Below are 24017 nucleotides of genomic sequence, written 5' to 3'. Positions count from 1 at the left end.
ATGGAACTAGAAAGGCTAGATAACAATACTAAAAGAAAAAGAAATTAGAATAGGTGATGAAAAAATAAAGCTCTCTTTGCTTTGTAGATGATATGATGGTATACTTAGAGGATGAAATAATTAACCTTACTCAAGTTGCAGGACATAAAATAAATGTACATGAATTGAATCATCAGCATTTCTATGTATTACCAGCAAAGTCTAGCAATAAGAGTTAGAAATAGAAATTCCATTTAAAATATAAATATTATTAAGATTATATAAATATAAAATATGCAGCAGTCTGCCTGCCAAGACAAATCCAGAAACTATATGAACACAATTACAAAACACTTTTCACACAAATAAAGTCAGGTCTAAGCAGCTGGAAAAGTATTAATTGTTCTTGGGTAGACTAAGCTAAGCCAATGCAGTAAAAATGACAATTCTACCTAAATTAATTTACTTATTCAATGCCATACTAATCAAATTACCAAAAAATTGATTTATTGAACTAAAAAAATAATAACAAAATTCATCTGTGATGATTAGAAATTCTGAGATACTGGCTTCAGGGTAAGAAAACTAATTTATTGATCTGACTAGTAATAACCAATGAATCAATTGATGAATGATCTCTCTTAGTGATCAAAGACTGTGAAATTATGCTTTGTTTATCACTAAATGCATTTTTAAAAGCTAATTATTCAGCCCTACTGTAGACATCCCTCTCCATTTCCTTGAGTAATGGTGGAAAATCACATCCCTGCTGTCTGTGAACAAGTCTGGTTATGCATGGCATTTTCCATTTCCTCCATAGGAGATTTAAGGACCCGCTTCTGCTGCTACCAGACACACCTGGCCTAGGCCAATTTTTATTTATCAAGTAAGATTGAACTCATAATCTTTTTCTATCACCCTACAATGGGAGAAACTTTAGGGTGGAGCATTCTTAGAATTTCCCAGGAACAAAGGAATGAGTAAGAAGGTTTGAGGGACAGATGTGAACCTCAAATAAAAACCCAGAAATACTCCAAAATTTTAGAAATAAATCCTCTCCTATAAGAACATGGTCAAGAATACCAAAAGAATCAATGCAAAAATGGGAAAGAAAATAGTTTAGCCATACCAGGTCTTAAACCAAATTATGATTTAATAATCATTAAATCAAATAAAAAGCCATCCATATAGAATCATGAATCAGTAGAATAGAGTAGGTATTATATTGTGATAATAGAGAACAAGGATAATCTATTGTTTGATAAATGCAAAGACCTAAACTTTTGGGACAATAACTCATTATTTAACAAAAACTATTGGGAAAATAGGCAAATAGTTTTGCAGAAACTAGGCTCACACCACATACCAAGATAAGGTCAAAATGGGTAGATGATTTAGACATGGAGCATGATAGGTACCACAAGCAAATTAGGGAAACATGTCCTAGGGAAACACAAGCAAATTAGGGAAACATGTCCTAGGGAAACATAAAACATGTTTACCTGTAAGATCTATGGATAAGGGATGAATTTATGACCAAACAAGGGATAGAGAGCATTCTAAGACTTAAAGTGGACAATTTTGATTACATTAAATTAATATTTTTTGCACAGGAAAAACAAATGAAGCCAAGATTAGAATGAAAGCAGGAAACTAGGGGAAATTTTTAATAGCAAGTTTCTTTGGTATAGGCCTTATTTCTCAAATACATAGAGAACTAAATCAAACATAAGTCATTCCTCAGATATAAAGTTTCAAAGGGACATGAACAGATAGTTTTCAGAAGAAGTCAAAGTTATTTGGGGTCATATAAAAAATTCACTAAATCATTTAGAGAAATACAAATTAAAACAGCTCACAAATTAAAACAGTACCACCTCACACTCATCAGGTTGGCTGATATGACAGAAGACAAAAAAGATAGGTGTTAGGGAGATGTAGGAAAAGTGAGGCACTAATGTTTTGTTAGTGGGCTTGTAAACTAATCATCCATTCTGGAGAACAGTTTGAAACTATGCATATCCTTTGACTCAATAATACTAATGCTAGATCTTTTTCCCAAAGAGATAGGGAAAAATTATAATAATAAAGAAGAAAAAAGGACATGTATGTACAAAAATATTTATAGCAACTCTTTTTGTGGTAGTAAAGAATTGAAAATCAAATGGATGTCCATCAATGGGGGAATGTATGAACAAATTGTAACATATGTTATGATGGAATACTATCATGTTATAAGAAATGACAAGCTAAAGTGCTTTCAGAAAATGAAGTGAGCAGAACAACTTTATACACAGTAATAGCAATATTGTGCAGTGATCAACTATGAATGATTAGCTATTCTCAAGAATACAATGATCTATGAGAATTCCAAAGGACTCATGATGGAAAATGCTATCTGCCTTCAGAGAAAGAACTGTTTGAATCTGAGTGCAAATGAGAGCATACTTTAATATTTTTATTTTTCCTATTTTATTTTGTCTCTGTTGCCTTTCTTTTTTGCAACATGGCTAATATGGAAATATGCTTTGCATTACTTTACTCATATAATCTATATCAAATTGCTTACCTTCTCAAGGAAGGTAGATAGGGGAAGCAGCAGGGAGAAAATTTGGAACTAAAAAAAATTTTTTTAATGCATGTTTAAAAATGAAGAAATAGGGGAAGTAGGTGGTTCAGTGGAGAGAGAGCCAGGCTAAAAGACAGGAGAGATCCTGGGCTTGAATCCCTGCTTAGTATTTATTCCTAGATAGGAGTTTTAAAAAAAATTTTTTTAAGATAGAAATAGTAAATACATTCCTTATATTCCATAGCAATAAAAACAGTAATCAGTTCAGGAAGTGCAAAGAAAAGTCACAGATTTATATAGCTACTTAGCAGTGAATTCCTAAATAATGAAAGGGTCACAGAACAAATCACAGAAATAATAATTATTTTAAAGAAAATTATAATGATAAAACAACATAATTTTTGGGATACAGCTAAAGCTGTTCTCAGGGAGGAAATCGCGTACTCATAAGGGCACACTGGCAAAATATAAAAGGAGAGGATTAATCAACAGGATACAGAGAATGACCTCGTTTTATGTAAAAGTGATTGACAATAAAAAAATAAAAATGTGTAAAATAAAAATATTTTAATTTTACACTAAATCTGCACCATTTTCCCAAGCTGATTAAAGTCTTTACAACAGTTAACTCACTCTCATTCTCATTTTGAGAAGCATTGAGTCACTACATTATTTTGCACCAAACTTTATCTCCTGCATCAGTCTTTGTGTCCAGCTTTCTCACTTATAACATCATATTCATCTCAGAGCAATGATTCTCTTTGGTTCATTAATGCTATCTTAGCTAATAATGGCTCCAAAGTATGACTAATTATGTAAGTCTAAACAAAGTAATAAAGTACCTAGGTATTTTTGTATAAGAAATACTTGTATGATTTTCAGCTTACATGAAGTGTCTTGGAAAGTATTGATCATGGAAAATGAGGTCTTGTATGTTTAAAAAATTAGAAAATTAACAAATAAACCTACAGTAAACACAAGAAGAGCTAAAAAATGAAAAAAATAGATAAGCTCCAAACCAGAAAAATATTTAAATGATAAATAAAACTTAAAGCTGGTTCTTTGAAAAGAAATTCTAATAAAATTAATAAACCTTTAACCAATCAATTAAAAAGAATACAGAAAATTATGTCAACAAAACAACATGAACACAATAGAGTGAAAAAAATGAGAAATATAAGAAATAATCCTAAACTATTCTCTGTCATTATATGCTAACAAAATTAAAAACCCAAAATAGGAAAACACCTTCAAAAATATAAAGTACCCAGACTAAGAGAAGGCCCAATGCAGGTCTTAAATTATTCACTCTCAACAAACTTCCTGGTCCTAATATATTTACAGGGGAATTTTGTCAAACTTTTACAGAAGAATTCATTCCTATAGTACAAATTTATTTTCAAAAATTGAGGAAACAACATACCACATTCTTTTTGTTACAGACCTCATACCTAAGCCAGAGAAGACTAAAGTACAAGAGAACCATAAGCCAATATCACCAGTGAATATCAATTTTAATTTTTTAAATAAAAGTTTGTAAAATGAACTACTGAAACTCATGTAAAAAATACCATTATGCCCAAGCTGGATTTAAAGAAGGAATATAAGGATAGTATTAACATTAGGAAGTCAGTGTAACTGATCATGTTACAAACCAGAATATCAAAATTCACATGGTGATATCTTAGATATAGGGAAAACCTTTAACAAAGTACCACCCACATGCATGCTAACAACCCTACAAAGTATATAGCTATCTATATTATTAAATATTTTTAAAATCAAAAGCAAGTGTAATATGAAATAGACATAGACTAGAGCATTTCTCAATAAGTACAAAAGTAAATTATGTTTTGGTCCTTGCTTTGAACTCTTCTTTAGTTTTACTTGTTCATCTAGAGATAATCTAACCTCAAAGAATAATGTAAAGTATCAGCATCAAGTAAAATGTTAATTTTATATTATTAGATATGACAGCAGTCTGTTAGAAAATTCCCTGAAGTACCTGATTTCCACAACTTCTCAAACCTTTCCATAACAAATTATTCCAAAAGTAAAGCAACTTTAGCTGCCTCCATGGTATAGGAGGCCCAGAATCAAAAAGAAAAGTTTTTTTTTAATTTTTTGAAAAATAGGAATAGAAAACTCTTTGCAGCTTTTACTTTTCTTTCTTATATGGATGAACAAGGTGATAATATAATATTTGGTTGTTGGATATATTTATGGTATTTTTTTCCTGAGTTAAGGGAAGTACCTTGGTACCAGATTGTACAGGTAAATAAAAAATTGAAAATGGCATGTTTTTTGTGCCAGCCAAGTATTTTATGTAACTTTACTTAATAACATCATGATCTTCAAAGAATAAGCTTTGGTGTTTACAGTTTGGGTGTAGATAAGATTTTGCCATATATCAGTGATGGCAAAGTTTTTAGAGATGGAGTGCTGGGCCCTGGCCCCACCCTACCCCCCAGATCAAATGCCATACCCGCACACCACCCACTGAGTGCTGGGCCCCTCCCACCACCACATGCTTAATATGCCCTCCCCCTTACCCTACATGGGAAAGGAGGAAGCACTCCCATTGGGCTGCTGGATGGAGGGGTGGGAGATGTGAAAAAAATGTCATCAGGGATGGTGGAGAGGAGGATGGGAGCAGCTCTGCCTGAGTCTGTCTGCCTTTCTAGCAACAAGCTGAGTGCCCAAAGAGAGCTCAGCGTGTCATCTTTGGCACCTGTGCCATAGATTCACCATCGCTGCCATATATTATCTTAAAACTTAAGGGGAAGCCTCAAAGTTCCTTACCTACAGATTTTAAGATAACATATAGATTGAATCCATTATTGCTTTAACATGAAATTCCAAATTGTATTTGTTTAATGTAAAAGGTATGTTTATATAAAATTTTCAACTCTTAATTCTCCCCCACTGGTTCTTTCTGTTGAATTGTTGCTTTAAAAGAATAGCATTAATATATCCAAAAGCCCAATACCATTATAACACACAAATGGCTTTTTTCATATGTGAAATAAAAGTGAAAATGATGGAGGAATTGGCAACTAAAGATACTGCTGCAATTTTTTCTAGCCGGGTACTATTTATGATTCCTTCTGACCTTGTCACTGCACATTTTACATTAGGACTATTTGCTTTAGCTATATTTGGATCTTTATGTTTAGTATATGACATTCTTTTTAACATTTTTGTATGAAATCTACTGTTTGAAAAAAGAAAAATAGATTTTTGAAGTGGCAGGATTTTTAGCAGAATAATATTGTGCATAGTTAGTGCCGTTTTTTTCATTATTGTATAAATTTGTTTCTTTTAGTGGGAGAACAGAAGTCCAGTCTGTACAATATGGCAAAGAAAAAGCAAATAAAGACAGGGTATTTGCAAGGTAAGATATTGATATTTTAGCCCTTAAATGAAAATTTTACTTATAGAAACATTATTTCTTTTGGCTATTCTAGAAATCTACAAATTTGCAAATATTTATTTAAAACATACTATTCCAAAGGCATTGTGGGAGACTTAAAGAAGTATCCCCTGCCTTCAAAGAACTTAACATTTAATTGAAAAACTGGGATACCTGTTAAAAAATACATGTGAAATTAAGTAACCAGTGATTTAGAGAAAACTACAAGATATTTATAAAGTTCATAAACCAAGGTAGCATGTGATTGTGAAAATAATTATGCAGATAATAACTTCTGTAAATATCCAAAAAGACATTAGGCTGATTAATCATGGAGGAGAGAAGAGGTAGAATTTGAGCCCATGACTTAAGAATGTGATGGATTTCAATTAACTGACAGAAGGGAAGGAACCGTTTAAGTGAAGGAAATAATATTTGCAAAAGTATGAGGCAAGAAACTACAACATACATTGTATATCAACTTTATAGCTGTACATAAAATGGACACTTGTAGTAATCTTATAGGTATTAAAGCACAAACCAAAAATGTTTAGATAAAAGAGTAAGTCTGTTGCAGCATTCAAAATATAAGGTGATACACTGTTCGCCATGGTAATGAAAAGTAAAAGAATGAATAAAAAGAAATACTATGAAGGAATAATCTAAGAAGGCATGGTTATTGAATTGGAGGACAATGAAATCACAGTTCAGACGATCAGCAAGAATTTACTAAGTGCCTAATGTGTTTTGGATACTGTGATGAGTTTTAAATATTCAAAGAAAAATGGAAATAGTCCCCAAACCCTCAAGGTGTTTACATTCTAACAGTGAAGGTAGTGTGTGTGTGTGTGTGTGTGTGTGTACACATGCACATATATATAAGCACAAATGTAAAATATATTAAAAATGTGTACAAGGCAATTTTGGGAAGGACAGCACTAGCAGTCAGAAGAGAGGAAAGACTTCATATATAGAAAGTGGCGCTTGAGCTGGTTCTTGAAGGAAATGAAGGTTTCCAATAGCCAGAGATTAGAAGAGATTGCACTTCAGATATAAGATATAGACAGTAAGCATTTATGAAGCACCTACCAAGAAGTGTAAAAGGCAGGCCCTGCCCTCAGCTCATAATCTATAGGGTCATTGCAAAGGTACAGTGATGAAACAGGAAGAATCATGTGTAAGGAATATTAAAGAGACCAGCATGGCTCTATTATAAAGTTCATGAAGGAGAGTAATATTTATGAAGAAAGATAGGAAGGATCTAGGTTTTAAATAAATTTGTGTCAAATAGCAACTTACAGTTTATCCTAGAAGTAATTGGAAGTCCTTGGTTGTTTGCTTTAGAAAATTCACTTTGGCAGCTGTTTGGATGATTGTTCAGATAGGGGAGAGGCTTAAGGTAGGAAGATCCTATAGGTGAGGTAAAGGAAGAAGAACAAGCATTTCTTTTTTTTTTTAAATATATTTTATTTGATCATTTCCAAGCATTATTCGTTAAAGACATAGATCATTTTCTTTTCCTCCCCCCCCCACCCCCCATAGCCGACGCGTAAGTCCACTGGGCATTAGATGTTTTCTTGATTTGAACCCATTGCTTTGTTGATAGTATTTGCATTAGAGTAAGAACAAGCATTTCTTGAGAGCCTACTGTGTGTTTGGTACTTTATGCAGAAATTATCACAGTTGATCTTCACAACAATCTTGTGGGAGTAGATGCTATTATTATCTCCATTTTACAGATGCAGAATCTGATTCAGAGTTTAAAATTACTTGCCTATATCCTACAACTAGTAGGTTCTGAGACTGGATTTGAACTTAGATCTTCCTTACCCCATATTTAAGAACTTTCTCTATTGGACCACGTAGCTGCCACTGTAGTCAGTATTCTAGTCCAGAGTTGTTGAGAGTATGAACTGTAGTGTTAGCTGTGTGAATGGAAAGAAGGGGACAGATTTGAGCAATATTGTAGAGAGTGACAAGATTTGGTAGTATGTGTTGGATGAGATTAAATAGTATGGATAACACTGAGGTTATGAACCTAGGTGACTGGAAAGATTCTGATGCTGTGACTGCTATAGTAGGGCTGGGTTTTGAGGAAAGGATAATGATTTCTCATTTGAATATGTTAACTTTTAGATGATTTTGAGAGTCCAAAGATAGTTTTGAGGTAATTATTCTGGAAAAATGGAACAATAATTGTACCATTAATAGAAATGGAGAAGTCACTCCGATAAGCCAGTTGGAAGTTGGAAGATGACGTGAACAACGAAACATTAAATATTTGGTGATGTTTCAGAGATCTTTTAATAGAATAGAAGAAGCAGAAGCCAGGTTTTAGGGTTTATGGAAGAGTAAGAAGAAAAGAGGTAGCAACAAAGAGTATATAGAGTACATTTAATAAGTTTGCCAGTGGAAGTAAGAAAAGAAATAAGATGGAATATATTAACCATGGAAAGGAATGTAAATACCTCTTCTGCATTCAGGAGGAAAGAGAACAAGATCAACATTAGAGCTTATGTTTCTTGGTAGAAGAGGAGCTTAAATAGGATATAGCTGTCATCTTAGCAAAGTGGGAGGTGTGATTATTTGCTGAGAAAGGGGTAGAAGTCAGGAAGGAAAAGTAGTATTATATATATTGCAGTTAAAAGTGTGCCTGGGCATATTTAGAAGTTGTGGGGTCATGAAGTACAACCTCTTCATTTTACAGAAGAGAAAACAGAGGCACAGAGGTGGTGTCTTATCCATGACGTCTCTTAGATATTAATTGTCTGAGATTCAATTCAAACTTAAGTCTTCTGACTTCAGGTCCATCACCTTGCTGCCAAACTAGTATATAGTAGTATAATCAAGAAGAGATTAATAGGTCTATTTCTGAGAAGCAGTGAGGGGATCAGTTAAAATGAGATCTCATGTTTGTAGTGAATCAAATCCTTGGTTCATTGACTTTGTCAAGCACTTCTCTGTAGCCTAGCAGACATAAGGGGAAAAAGTGAGAGTAGGATTTTTTCAGAGCTGGAATTTATTCCTATAGACATGGAAGTGTACTATTTTTGTTCATTATGATGACAATAAAATGATATTTTAAAGTCCTTTAAACTTAAATTATCCATGTATGGTAAATATTTTCCAGAATTTAGAAAATTAATATTATATGATTTGGCAAAATTTATTTTTCTGTTGTCATGCACTATGCACAAGGAATTTTATTATTTGCTGGCATTTACTAAGCCATCAATAATTACTTATTAAATTGGAAGTTAGAAACTTAAATAATAAGTCAGAGACTGAGACACCAACAGAAAGGTAGTTCCTGCCCTTAAGGAGCTTATAGTCTAGGAGGGAAATTTTCATACTTAGAGAAGTGGGAGGCCAAGGCAACTTGAATTGAGAAAATTAGATATGGTAATTTGTTCCATAAGGGAATTGGGGGATGTGATTAATCGTAAGTATTTAAAGCCTTACTCATTGTGAATTGAAGGTGATTGGCCTCAGTTTAATTCATAAATGGCATAGAATTATGGCTTTATGTCAGAATGGAATAATTATATTTGCTACCAAACACTAGCATAAATGAGCTCACAATTCACCTGTGTCAGCAAAAAAGTTCAGTTTTGAGCCCACAATTTTTTTAAAAAGACCTTCTGTCTTAGAATCAATACTAAATATATTAGTTCCAAGGCAGAAGAGCAAGAAAGGCTAAGCAATTTGGTGGGGGTATGTGACTTGCCCAGGGCCACAGAGCTAGGAAGGTCTCTGAGACCAGATTAGAACCCGGGACTTGCTATCTCCAGCCTTGGCTCTCTATCCACTGAGCCACCTAGATGCCTCTGAGCCTTATGTTTTGAGAAGTTTGCTAAATGTATTAGAAAGGTTCATGATTTTATGCTATTCTAACCTATTTCTCACAAAACACTAAATGTTATTTATCCTAAATTCTAAATTCAGCAGGGTATGTATAATTCAACTTTCTTTAATAATTGTTAAAATCATTTGTAATCTATAATTGCAAAGTCTATGAATTAAAACAAGTAAGGACTTCAGCCTTCCTATAGCAGACACAGGTTTTAGATTGAAAGAACTTTTTTTTTTTTACCCATAACTGAGGCTTAGTACAAGAGGTTTTTTGTCATAGGAGATTGCTTATTGCACATAAAGTTTTGTACTTTTCTGAGTAGTTAGATGAAGTGTATAATCTTTTTACATAATTCGTTTTTATTGACCTAAATTGAAGATTTGACTGTAATAACTTCCCCCTACCCCACCCCGCCCCTGTTTTGAAACTAAAGAGCACTTCCAATGTATTTATTGTTTGTTTGTTTGTTTGTTGTAACTGTGCCAGGACCAATACCCTAAACCACTGAAACTGATGTTATGAGCCCAGTGGAGGAAAGACCTTATAGAATTTTAAAATGGTTTGATGTTTTATCTGCTTACAAATAAAAGAATAAGATTTTCTTACATTTTTCTTCTGTATTCTTTTAACATAAATAAATTACCTTTTTGTCAGTCAGTAAATATTAACTGCTTGCCAGGTTCCATGTATATATAAAAATAAATATGTAATACTGGCTCCAAGATGAGGGCAGTAACAAATACACATAAGGTAGATATTGATGTAAATAAGTCAGAGATATTCAGCCAATCACTCACCTGCATCACTAACTGCCTCTTGGACATCTTGAATTGGATGTTCTATTAGACATCCTAACTCAGCAGGTCCAAAATAAAGCTCAGCTTTTTAACATCAAACCTTCCCCCTCATCTTCCAAATTTTCTAATTACTGTACAGAGCATCATCTTTCTAGTCATTCAAGCTCCTAATTTCAGTGTCATTCCTTTCTTTCTGTAAAGCAAATCATTTATTATTTATTAAAAGGTTGAATTATAAATGCCATTAACAATTTTTGATGACCAGAATAGTGTTGCCTTAGCTCTTTTAAGTACATAAAAATGATTCTATTTTTAGCAAGTTCTATTTTGCATGGCCTCATTCTTCAGTGTCATTCCTAATTCCTCTCTCTCATTTATCCCCGTGTATCTAACCTGTTGTACAATCTCATTTGTTTCCCCATCTCTCTACTCACAAAGCCACTCACACTATACAAATCCTCATTACCTCTGACTAGACTACCAAAGTAGCTCTCTCACTTGTCTCTTTCTTTTCCAAAAAAGGGTTAATATGGGGAAATGTTTTATATGCAAATAATACATGTAAAATCTACATTTGATTGTGAAAGAATTCAGGATTCAAAATTCTTCTGAAAATATTTGAAACTGTTTTTACTTGTAATGGGAAAGGATTTAAATTAATTGTTTTTTAAATTGAAGCCAAATGACAAAAATAAAGAAATAAAGACTTATTAAATGTCTGGATACCTGACGGAGAGACACCAGGTGTTAAAAGATATAGAGTAGATGGCATTTAAGTAGAGCTTTGAAAGAAACTAGGGATTCTCTGGAGTAGAAGAGGGGACAGAAGGGCTTTACAGGCTTGTACATAATTTATGCAAAGGCACAAGGATATTAGATGGAATGTCATGTGTTAGAAAAAGTAATAAAGTGAGTTAGACTGGACCAAAGAATGTAAAAAGGCTAAAAAAGTAAATTTAGAGCTTGCTTTTGAAGGATTTTAAAAGTCAGAAAAATATTTTATTCTAGATGTAATAAGGAGCCTTTGGAGTTTATTGAGCTGGAGAGTGACATGGTAAGAATTATGCCTTAGCAATATCACTTTGACACCTGTATATGGAGGATGGATTATTGATACCTGTATATGGAGGATGAATTAGAGAGGAGAGGAGGAGGAAGACCAATTAGACTCCTGCCAAGCTGAGATGAGAAATAATCAGGGTAGTAGAGATAGAAGAGAACTATATACATGAGATAATGTGGAGGTAGAATTAACAGAATGCCTTGTGGCACTTTTTTTTAAGAGTATTGGAAGAGTGGACTGCATATGTATTTTACAGAGTGTATTCTTTACCTATGTAACAGCAATATGTGATGTCATTTTTTTAATCAGTATATTGGCTTTGCCGTATTCTTCTTTTCAGACTTGATTATGCATCTTTGTCACATATGCTATTGCTGTTGATGCTGCAATAATCTATATGATTAGTTACTGCATTCAGTTCTCTTCCACTACTTCTGAAGTATTATGTCAGCCTGATCCAGGCAACTAGGTTGCTCAGTGGTTAGAGAACCAGGCCTTGCAATGGCAGGTCCTAGGTTCAGATATGGCCTCAGATACTTCCTAGCCATGTGGCTGGACAAGTCATTCAAGCCCCAATTACATTCCCTTACCACTCTTTTGCTTTGAATATGATACTTAGTTTTAATTCTAAAACAGAGAAAGTAAGGGTAAGTCAGCCTGATCACTGGGGAAAATCTGGGACTCATGTCTTCTCAGACTTTGAATGCCCTTTTCATTACCACTTTAAAAAAGGTGAAAATCCTTTTTAAAGAAATTGTTCTCCTCAGACACTTCCTAGCTGTGCGAACCTGGGCAAGTCACTTAATCCCCATTGCCTAGGCCTTACCACTCTTACCAATTGGTTCCAAGGCAGAAGGTAAGGGTTTAAAAAAATAAAAGAAAGAAAGTGTTCTCAGTCTTCATTGAATTGAACTCAAATGTCAATATAGTTTTCTATACACCCAACCAGAAGTAATCTGTCTCCACTGAGCTCTCATTGTATTCTATTTATACTTTTATTATTCACTTGCCACATTCTGTTTTGCATTATAATCATTTGTATGAATGTCACATTTCTCTTTACTAAAAGTTTCTGTAAAAATTAAACTTAAATCTCAATAATAAAAATATTTTTAGGAGATGTATTAATGATCATTAGAATTCAAGGAATAAAGAAAATACAAAATAAAGACCACATGCCCATGACCACCACCATGCTGGCTGCAAGCCCAAGTAAGAGCAAAAGTAGAAAGTAGGATCACCCACTCACTAATATCCTCTCTTTATAGGAAGTATGTAATGACAGGAAGTTAGTGGGCTCCCAGGAAAAATTATACATTTCTAAAGACAGAGATCACATTTTTTTAATTGTAAAAACTCTTAAAGTGCCTACCTAGCATACTGCCTTACACATAGTAGGCAGTCAATAAGTATTAATTGACAGAATTGTATGAAAGACAAAATTGGATGAATGCACCATGTCATGGCTTGCTTTTGAAAATTCTTTGAATCTCAAAACATATGCATCAAATGATATTTCAAGGCTAATATTGTCTACAAAATACTTTTAATATATTTCCTTATAAGTGAGGTCTTTTTAAATCACAACTTGTCATAAATATACAAATATTTTTTTAAAATTATTATTTATTTGGAACTTCTTCAATAGACATTGCTGGTTTTGTAGTCACTAAATAAAATAGTTCACCTTTAACTTGGCAGATTTTTTTTATAACCAAAATAAATCAAGTTCAATGTCTTACCAGTACAGATCAAGATCCATTAGAGTAAGTTCTAGGGGACTGTCCTAATTATTTAATTGTGCTATAATATATTTGCCCTAAGCCCCACTTGGAATAGTAGGCTATTAGCTAAAGGTTGGAAATCTTTTTAAATAGATTTTTTGTTGCAATGTAGGACTCAAATTATCTTAATTAGGATCCATTATTTTAGACAATGACACTTGGTCCTTAACTTCTCTTCTTGTAAACTTTCTATGAAATAACTAATGAAATTATTGTACCTTCAAGAATACTCCATAGCTTTAACAATTGCTAAATTAATTTATTTCACTAAAATATTGACAAGATATAGAACCCTTATCTGACTGATATCTACTGATATTCCAAAAGTCTAGAGTAAATTTCTGCTTAACATTTTTGTAAAATACTAATTTTCAACAATAATTAGGCAAATATATTCTGCTTCACTTGTTTTTTGCTTTATAGCTTCCTAGAAATATTTCAAGCCGTGTTCAATATATTTTATTGTCTGAGGAAAGAGAAAAAGAATATACCCACACAGCAGAAAAAGAGTGCCATGGTCAGAAAATAGATCTTACCACACTGCAAAGTCACAAATACAATGTGGTATTTTTTCTCTGAAATTTCCACACATAACAGGAAATATAGACAGCAAACTTGAGTGGGTGGGTCCCTGAGGTTAAAACTGTTAATAAAATAAATGCTTGAAATTTACTTTTCATACAAAAGAATTCAGATTATGTTTAGGTTAGTAACAGCAATAAGGAATCCTGATTCTCTTAGTATACATAAGGTGAGTGTGTTTTGTTTTCCTTCAGATGAATCTTTAACCTCCAAAGGAGACAAAAGCTATATTTTTTAACTCCTGCCCAGAAATTTAATGTTGTTATCGAGTTCAATTAGTAGGTCTTTAACTTATCACTAAATGTCAGGATTGAAATAAGGAACTGATTTTATGCATGGAGACGGAGTATAAAAGACTTTCTCAAGAAGTTTAGCCAAAAATAGGGGGAAGAGAGAGAGATGATGGCAATTGGGAATGGTTGAATTAAGTAAGAGTTTTTAAGGATAGTGAGAGACATGGATGTTTTTGTAGGCAGGTGTAGAGACTAAAAAGTAGTGAAAGGATTGTTGAAAGAAGCAATTTATTGGAGAAGATAGAATGGAATATGGTTAATCATGCATATAGAGGTGTTTGATCAAGGCTATGTTTAGGTTTAGGAGGAATAAAGTGTGGATAGAGACAGGAAGGATAAAAGACTACACAATTTATATAGGAAATTTGGAGTTTTTACAGAAATGAAATACTTTAGGAGATGCCAAGATCAAGAGTGTGATTGTCCTATTTTGTATCTTGAGTGAAGTGTATGAGTAGCTAAATGGGAGTTGAGTAGATTAAGGATTTGGGAGTTTAGAGTTGTGAAGAAGAATATTGTGGCTGAAGAGATACAGTAGCAAGGATCTACAGTGATAGAATGAATTTAAAAGAGAAAAGGTTAGTAATTTAGAATCTGTGTCAGTGGTGAACACAGAATATTCTCACTCCCATTTTGGGACCAGAGAGTTTTGAGGTATGAAAGAAGGTTCAACCAGTATTGGAAAGTATTTTCTAAAGGAACAGCTTGTCTATGAGTTCCAGAAGATGAAAGGATCATGGGAGGATGAAGTCTTCAAATTAAGGGAAGTTTTAAAATTTTGAACACAGTGGAAGGGAAGATCAAATCTAGGGTGGGACATTTAGAGGAGTATGGTTGAAGAGCACATAGGCATTTGCTGGGGGAAGGGAGATGGTTTATTCTTATGGAGATTTTTATGTAACTGGAATTGAAAGGATAAGAGAATGAAAATTTTCTTTTTTTTTTTTAAACACTTACCTTCTGTCTTGGAGCCAATTGGCTCCAGAAGAGTGGTAAGGGCTAGGCAATGGGGGGGGGGGGGGTCAAGTGAATTGCCCAGGGTCACACAGCTGGGAAGCCTCTGAGTTGAGATTTGAACCCAGGACCTCCCATCTCTAGGACTGGCTCTCAATCCACTGAGCTACCTAGCTGCCCCTGAAAATTTTCTAAACATTGGGCAATGAATCCAGTTTCTGATGAAGGCAGGGTAAATGAATGTTCCAAGTAAGAGTATAACTTGAAATTTTTAGTATTCTTCCCTAAATAAGTACATAATATAGTGAGAAGTTATTCTTCTAAGCACCACTTTAATTTAGTCAACTTCTCACATTTACAGTTAGCATTACTCCTCCAATATAAAACTATACTTTGAAAGTATAGCTGTCAAATTTTTTTTTTATCTGAGCATTTTTCCTTTTTTTTTTTAAATCCTTACTTTCCACTTTAGAATCAATACTAAGTATTGGATCCAGGGCAGAAGAATGGTAAGGGCTAGACAATGGGGGTTAAGTGACTTGCCCAGGGTCACATAGCTGGGCAGTGTCCGAGACCAAGCTTGAACCCAGGACCTCCCATCTCTAGGCCTGGCTCTCAATCACTGAGCTACCCAGCTGCCCACTATCAGAGCATTTTTTTAATGATAACCATTGATCAGTAAAAAAAAAAACCAGTACTTTGCTGACTCATCTTTGTTCCTACTTTTTTAATCTCTATAAAAATGAGCAAAATAAATAAAAAGTCAGGGGTTTGGGATGTTAAGATTTTGATATATTGTATTTAGATAGCAAATATAATCTTAAGCAGTATTTTATTGCTTATAGAAAAAAAAGAGAGTATGGTATGTATGTATTAGAGAGGAAAATGGGAGGGAAAAGCATATCCGTATGGTTAGTTTGTTTCAAAATTGGGATTGGGAATTATAGCCTTTATTAGTGCTGAGTAATGGAAAGAGCAAATATATCTCAACATGTGGTTGGTGTTGAATATCTTTTGTATTTGTGTACAGTCATGAAGTTTCTTTTGGTATCTAAACCAGAAGTCTGAAGTCAAATATCCATAAGAATTCCATAAAAAATTCCATCAAATAAATTCCATAAAAAATCCATATCCATAAATATCCATAAGAAGATAGTAAATATAAAAACCCAATGATATGAAGTGGATAACTTTTAAGGAGCGTTATAAAAAATATAGAGATCGGGGGCAGCTGGGTAGCTCAGTGGATTGAGAGCTAGCCCTAGAGACGGGAGGTCCCAGGTTCAAAATCTGGCCTCAGACACTTCCCAGCTGTGTGACCCTGGGCAAGTCACTTGAACCCCATTGCCTAGCCCTTACCACTCTTCTGCCTTGGAGCCAATACACAGTATTGACTCTAAGACAGAAGGTAAGGGTTTAAAAAAAAAATAGAGAGATCTTCAGTAGATCATTAGCAATACGACTTTCATGCAGGTTAATATTTTCTCTTACAAATGAAAAGACAGAATGTTAACATACTCTCTTTGGGGTCTGAGAGACTTTGTGGTCCTTTGACCAAATGCATACACTCCTGGAAAGGCTTGTACCTCGTTAGCTAATGCCTTATTTATCAATTTACTTAAAAGGAATGCACAGAAGTGAGATCTGGGATGAATGAGGTTGAAGGAAAGGGAATGCTAGAAAAAGGAGGAGACGCTTGTCAGGAGAAAAGAAGGGGTCACTGATGGGAGAAATAGGAAATTGCCAAAGGTAAAATTTGCCATTTCAACTCTTTCCATAACTCAGGAACTGTTTGTCAATGTCTGAGAATAATCTGAGCTGACTCCTGCCACAGAATAGTGATTCCTAATCTCTAGGGCTGCAGTTCTTAACCTTTTGTTATATGTCATGAGGTCTTTTGGCAATTTGATGATGTCCATGGTCCCCTTCTCCAAATTCTTTCAATATATAATTACAAAGGATATATATTATTAAAAAATAATTTTTAAGAACAGAATTTCACAGACCCAGATTAAGAGTGCTTTGAAAGGTTGGCACAAAGTTGTCAAAATAAATCTTACATTTAAGGGGTACATGGAGAAACTTTTTATAGAAAGTGGAATTTTATAAGCAGAACTAGAATATTATACATAGCAACTGAAAAATTGTGGGACAATCAAATGCAATACATTTTTTGTTGTTGTTGCTACTTTGTTACTAATAGCAGTGCAATGATCCAGGACAATTCTGAGGGACTTATGAGAAAGAATGCCATCTACCCTCTAGAGCAAATTTTTGGAGTAGAAATACAGAAGAAAACTTTATCACTTATTTATATGGATATATGATTGGGGTTTTTGAGAGATAATAATGTATAACCCAGTAGAATTGCTTTTCAACTCTTGGAGCGGGGAGGGAAGAGGAAAGGGAGACAATATAAATGATGTAACCATGGAAAAAAAAATTTTTTTAAGTGCAATATGATAACCCCCACCCCTCAAAAAAAATTAAAAGAAAGTGAATTTTAGTTGAGCCAGGAGTTGGAAGTTAGGAGAGAGAGAATTCCAGGGAGGCAAACAGTGAAAGTATATTTAGTAGGGAGATGATGCTTCTTTCAGGAACAGAATAGAGGTCATATTCACAGGATTGTAGAATTTTTGAAGGGGAATTATATATGCAAAGACTGGAAAGATAGCAAGGACCCTGGTTATGAAGGAATGTAAAAGCTAAACAGGATTTTAGGTTTATCCTGAGGGTAATAGGAAATCACAGTTGTTTATGGCATGGGGGAATGACATGATTAGACTTTTGGAAGATCATTTTGACATCTGAGTCGAAGATGGAGTGGGGAAAAATGACACAGGGAGACCAAACACCAGGCTCTTGGAGTTGTCTGGGCCAGGGTGACAGCAGTGTTAGAGGAAAGAAGGTGATATCTATGAGATAATGTGAAAGTAGAAGTGACAGGATCTGGCAAAAGAATGGGTGGGAGTACAGGAAGTGTGTGAGAGAATGATGAGTTAAGTGAATGGCCTTACTGAATTGAAAGATGGTAGCACCCCCTCAACTGTAATAGGGAAGAGAAAAAGAATTTAGGAGGGAAATTATTTCAGTTTTGAATATCTTGGTTTTTAAATGTCTAAAAAATATCCAGTTTTAAAATGTCCTTATAGGCAGTTAGATATGTGAGACTAGAAATCAAGGAGGAGGTTAGGACTGGATAAATAGATCTGCATTATCTGTATTGAAACCATTATTAAGTTCATAAGAAGAAATGAAATCACCAGGCAAAATAGTATATGGAAAGAAGAGAAGGCAGTCCAGGACTGAGCCTTGGGAGACACCTACAGTCAGAAGACCATGATATAAATAATGATCCAAAAAAGCTAGGAGGAGAATCAAGACAAATCATTGTCACAAGAGAGAAGTGGGTTATTTGACAGTATTGAAGGCTGCAGAGAGGTTTAAAAGGATGAAGACTGAGAAAAAGGTCATTAAATTTGCTGTTAAATGTTCATTAATAACTTTGTAGAGAGTTGTTTCTCTTGAATGATTAGCATGTGTTCAGAAGGCAGTCTAAAGAATATTAATAAGTGAGAGAAAAGGAAGTTAAAGCACCAGCCTTCTCACTAATTGGGATGGCAGAAATCAAGTGAAGTTTTTTCAGGATAGATGAAACCTGGATGTCTTTGGAGGCAGCAAGGAAATATCTAGTAAGTAAGAAGTGATGAAAGGGGGTCATTTGTATATATAGAAGAGTTTGCCTTGACAAGTAGAAGGGCCACTTCTTCATAGAGATGGGAGGAAAAGGAGAGTGTTGGAGAAGAAATCTATGAGTGGTATGAGATGAGGATGGCAAAAGAGGAAGATCTTAAAAGAATAGTCTCAATTTTTTGAGTAAAGAGATGGTTTGAGGAGAAATGAAAAAAGTTTGGAAAACCTTTTTGGTGAGTGGAATAGTGAGTCAGTTATGGAGGTGTAAAAGGATTACCTTACCCCAGTGAGGGCCAAGTTGAAATTATTTAACCTAAATTTGTAGTGGACTCAGTCTACTTGGTTTCATGATTTTCTCCAGTTTCATTCATCAGTACGTGAATAGGAATGAAGGCAGAAGATGATAGAGTAACTGAAAACTAACGCAGAACTGATAATAGGATAACAGGGCAGGGAACTCCAGAGAAAAGAATGATATAAAGTTGAATTGGTTTACCAAAGTTCAGGATATGGAAGAGAGGAGAATGTAGCCAGTACAAAGTGATGGTATGGGAAAGAACTAGGGCTGGGGGGGTGGGGGGGAGGATGATAAGATGTCACAATGAGGACAAAGAACACTGAAAAATACTGAAAACATTCATTTCTTGCATGTAATTACTTCCGGAGAATGTTTCATTCACCTGAAAGAAATACTATGATTTCATTTAAGGTTTGGGTAGATAATTAGGTCCTATTTTACAATTTTAGCCATTTCCTGTTATTTCTGCAGATCCCCAAGTAAACCTTTGGCACGGAAATTGATGGATTGGGAAGTAGTGAGTAGAAATTCATTGTCTGATGAAAGATTAGAAACACAAAGTTTACCATCACGCTCTCCACCTGGAACACCAAATCAGTAAGTAAAACACGACCTCAGGTTTACATTAGTACAGACCTCTTAAATATTAATCATCAGTGCTATCCATCTTCCAAAGTACAATGTAGGACTACAATTTTAGCTCAATACAGTATATTTGTTGTTGCATACATCATCTGATCTAGCTCAGTAGTTGCCATCATATCATGAATAGGTGAAAAGAAAAATCTCACCCTTCCCAAAATAGTTGATTTTATACCATGAGTGACCAACTACCTACCACTAGATCCAAAGCCTTACTTTGTAAAACCAAATGAGTTGCTAGTTTCTATCCTAGAGAAAGGGAATCAGCTGCAGCTCTCATTAACAGTACTACCACCCCAACTCAAAAGTGATCTTATAACTTCAAAATAATGGCTCTCTTTTAAAAAGGTCAGGAACTCTGACTTCGATTCTTCAAGTTATTGCAGCTTCTCACTGTTTCCGTTATTACACATTTTCTAAGATTAATTTCTGCCCTATAAAAGTAAAACTGTAATCTTATGTTATTATTTTTTACCATCACCTCAATCATCTATGTGACACAGTGTAGCACCAGGCCTGGAGTCTGAGAGACTCTTCTTCCTGAGTTCAAATCTAGCCTCAGACACCTACTAGCTGTGTGATCCTTGATTAGTCACTTATAACACCATTTGCCTCAGTTCCTCATCTGTAAAATGAGCTGGAGTAAATCCTTCCAGTGTCTTTGCCAAGAAAACCTCAAATGGGAATACAAAGTTGGACAAAATTGAACAAAGTAATGAAAATACATTAGCCCTTTATTCAGTTTTCTTCTTTCCCTACTTAAGTCCATTAAGGAAGTGTAATAATTAAAAATTTGGTTTGACAAAAATAATAATGGTTTAAAAAAAGGATTGTGGTCGTGGCATATAAAATTAACTTCTAAAGTCAAAATGTTGTTAGTAGCTCTTAATAATTTAATATAATATAAATATAGTAAAAGGAGGGAAACATATGAGGGAATTTGAAAATATTTTCTAGCCTACCACCCTTGAGTTCCTATCCGAAGAAAATTCAGCTTGCACCTCGACAAAGTTCTGATCTCTCCGTGGAAGTCCCGTAGCCTCTTCAACTAGGGTGTCACTAGCATAAACTCTTCCTTCAGCTCCAGTCACAATGCTGAATCTATGCAGCACAGAATGCTTCTTCAGCCCAACTCACCAATGCTGAATGGGTCTTCCTAAAGTGCCTCAGAGAATGAATCACAGGAAAAAAACCTCCTTTTCAACCAAATTCCTCCTAAAATGCTCCTCAGGAATCTTTGGGCTGGCTTTTTTATAAGCAGTTACTCCACTTCACTTCCTGTCTCTCTCCGACTTCACAGGAGCCAATCACAGCCTCCCAATTTACCTGTCACTGCCTAGAGGGCAGTGCTTGTACTCTTCGGGGTGTGAACTTTTTCTGTTAATGACTTACTAAGTGTTAAGTAGGGGTACTTCAAATTCTTGATTGATTAACTTAAAATAAACAGAGAGAGTTTTAAATTATTTCCCAGAAGTAAGGGAAAGGATTTCCTTAAACTAACTCAAACCTTTGCTTTGTATATCAAATTGTGAATCTTCATTTTGCTGCAGGCAGTTTTCAATTCTATCATTAACTAACTTAATCATCAGTCATTGTAAATAATTGCTAACTGTAATAATCTGCTAGTGTACCCATAGTACAGGAAGAAGTGAGCCTTGGGAATCTCAGAACAAGTAGCAGGAGTATTCTCTTAGATATATATATATATAATATATATATATTAGAGCTATATATATATGTAATATATGTATAATATAGAGCTATATTAGGACTTGGGGAATTTCTATCCTTTGGAATTCTCTTGTGTTCCAGAAAAAAAGAACCTCAGTTATAAGCCTCCCTGGATAAACTCTAGGCTCTTAGAAGTATTATAAATGGCCATATCTCAGTACTTAATCATTTGTATACAGTTGAGCCTAATGTTTCCTATTTACTCATTCATCAAGTATAGATTTTTTTTAAGCACTTACCTTCCATCTTAGAATCAATGACATGTATTGGTTCCAAGGCAGTAGAGGGGTAAGGGCTAGGCAATGGGGATTAAGTGACTTACCCAGGGTTCACACAGCTGGGAAGTGTCTGAGGTTAGATTTGAACCCAGGACCTCCCATCTCTAGGCCTGGCTCACAATACACTGAGCCACCCAGCTGCCCCCCATCAAGTATAGATTTTTTTTTTATTTGTCCCAGGGAAGCTAGGCCATGTGGTCAATTATTATAAACAAACACACACATACACAAAACTCAGTAGTTGAAACTAAAAAAAAAAAAATTTGAACTACCTTAGAGGAAAACACATTTTTTTTTTAAAGGAAAATGCTTCTATGCAGAAGATCACATTTCCAGAATGTGGGATTCACTCAAAAAAGTGAAGAATGAGATAGAGGAAGAAACAAAGCCCCTTAAATCAGGGGGACAGAGGAACACAATTTCGATACAAATAATTTTTTAAAATTTATTAAGTAGAAAGTTTAAAGTAGTGTCAGTGATTTAATAAATAACATCATGTTCATTTCTGTTATGATGATAGTCAAAGTTTTACCATGATGATTGACTGTCAGTTGCTAATGTTTAAAATAAGTCCTAAGAAAATGAAAATTTGGGAATATTAAAAGAGATATTACTTACTTAGAATCTTTAATTTTTGAAAAGAAAACTTTTGGGTATAACTTTATAATTTTAAAAAATATAATTTAAAAAATTTATCTTATTTTTATTTAGTCGAAACTCTGCATTTACCCAAGAGGGAACTCGACTACGACCATCCTCAGTTGGACACTTGGTAGACCATATAGTCCATACCTCTCCGAGTGAAGTTTTTGTGAACCATAGATCTCCTTCATCAACACAGGCTAATAGCATCATTCTGGAATCATCACCGTAAGCTCTTAATTCATTCAATTTTTTTGCCAACATTTTCTTTAGTGTCTGAAATTCCATAAGTTAAGATAAGGTATGCTACCTAATGTAGCATTTCATTTGTATTTTGCTTAACATTTTTATTAATTGTGTGCCTCACGTGAATTTATTTGTATATAAGGATTCCTATTAGTATAGAATTTGAAATTTTCCTATCATTTTACTGAGTCAGATTATAGCTGCATAATAATTAAACACTCCTGGTTGTTGTGGGTGTAACATAGCACTAATGTTATAAGAGAAAAGGGGGAAAGTGTCCTGGAATAGAGGCAACTCTGATTTTTTTACATGCATGGAAAATGGAAAGAGATATATCAGAAAAGTGTTGAGTAGCCAGGAAAAATATGAGACAGTGGTCTTCCACACTCTGTCTTGAAAAGAACCAGTGATGCAGAATGTTTATATTTATATCCCTGCACCTAGATATTGCTATATGATGATAAAACCTTGTATGTACTTAACCACTACAATTACCTCTTCAACCTGTCCTATAATAAATGCATACCTATACATCAAAAAACTTAAATACTAATTTACTAACTCATATGTCTTACATACAGACTAAGAGTATTCTGGAATCACCATAAACTCTTAAGCTATCTCTCTGGAAAAGGTTTACAGAAGGTCCTTGAGGAGGAGAGTAAAAAGGCTTGATTTGTGCTTTAGGGATATCTTGTGGGGCAGCTGTAGAGGAATTGGGTAATCAGACTTGGCAGGTGTAGACTTTGTCCCAAAAATTCTTCTCTTTTCTCTCTACACTCCTAATTTTATCAGCTCTCATTGGTTCCAGTAAGGAGGCTCTGGGCAGACAATGCCCAGATTGGTGTTTCTAACTGTCCTGATTTCTAACTAACTGTATCTGGCAATTCCCATCTTGTAGGACTATAGATGTCTCAAACTCAGCATTTCCCTATTAGACTTTTTAAACCATTTTACCTTTACTCCCAAAACCTGCCTTCTCTTCCTAATTTTCTTATTTCCATTAAGAATATGCTGTTCTTTGAGGACTACCCCAGGTTTTCCACCTAAAAATCATACTGAGCTCTTCCCTCTTCTCACTCCTTATAACTGGTATAGGTACCAAATGGCATAATACAGAAATAATTGAAAGAAAGAATAATCAAATTTCAAGGACAATTAGGAAATGAAACTATTATAGATAGAGATCTCAATGTTCACC

The 24017-nt window shown here is 34.4% G+C and overlaps 1 protein-coding gene and 1 long non-coding RNA gene across 5 annotated transcripts in view; one reads left to right on the top strand and one right to left on the bottom strand.

The window, feature by feature from the left end:
• The window catches only part of LOC103099397 (uncharacterized), a 189450-nt gene extending 167997 nt beyond the window's left edge, over nt 1–21453 (bottom strand). The window contains exons 1-2 of the long non-coding RNA XR_008911163.1: nt 20882–21453; nt 7260–7370 (exon numbers count right to left, since the gene is read on the bottom strand). This is a non-coding gene — a long non-coding RNA (uncharacterized LOC103099397). The remainder of the gene's footprint in view (nt 1–7259; nt 7371–20881) is intronic.
• Nucleotides 1–24017, top strand: part of PTPN4 (protein tyrosine phosphatase non-receptor type 4) — a 259634-nt gene that overhangs the window by 176503 nt on the left and 59114 nt on the right. For all 4 annotated transcript variants that reach the window (XM_016433589.2, XM_056793752.1, XM_056793751.1 and 1 more), the window contains 3 exons: nt 5874–5942; nt 19749–19874; nt 22640–22798. In XM_016433589.2, coding sequence (XP_016289075.1) covers nt 5874–5942; nt 19749–19874; nt 22640–22798 — 354 coding nt within the window. The remainder of the gene's footprint in view (nt 1–5873; nt 5943–19748; nt 19875–22639; nt 22799–24017) is intronic.

Source organism: Monodelphis domestica, chromosome 4 (assembly GCF_027887165.1).
Source record: "Monodelphis domestica isolate mMonDom1 chromosome 4, mMonDom1.pri, whole genome shotgun sequence".
In the NCBI taxonomy this organism is placed as follows: Eukaryota; Metazoa; Chordata; class Mammalia; order Didelphimorphia; family Didelphidae; genus Monodelphis; species Monodelphis domestica.
Note: the sequence above shows the minus strand (reverse complement) of the source record. Positions and strands in the feature narration are given on the sequence as shown.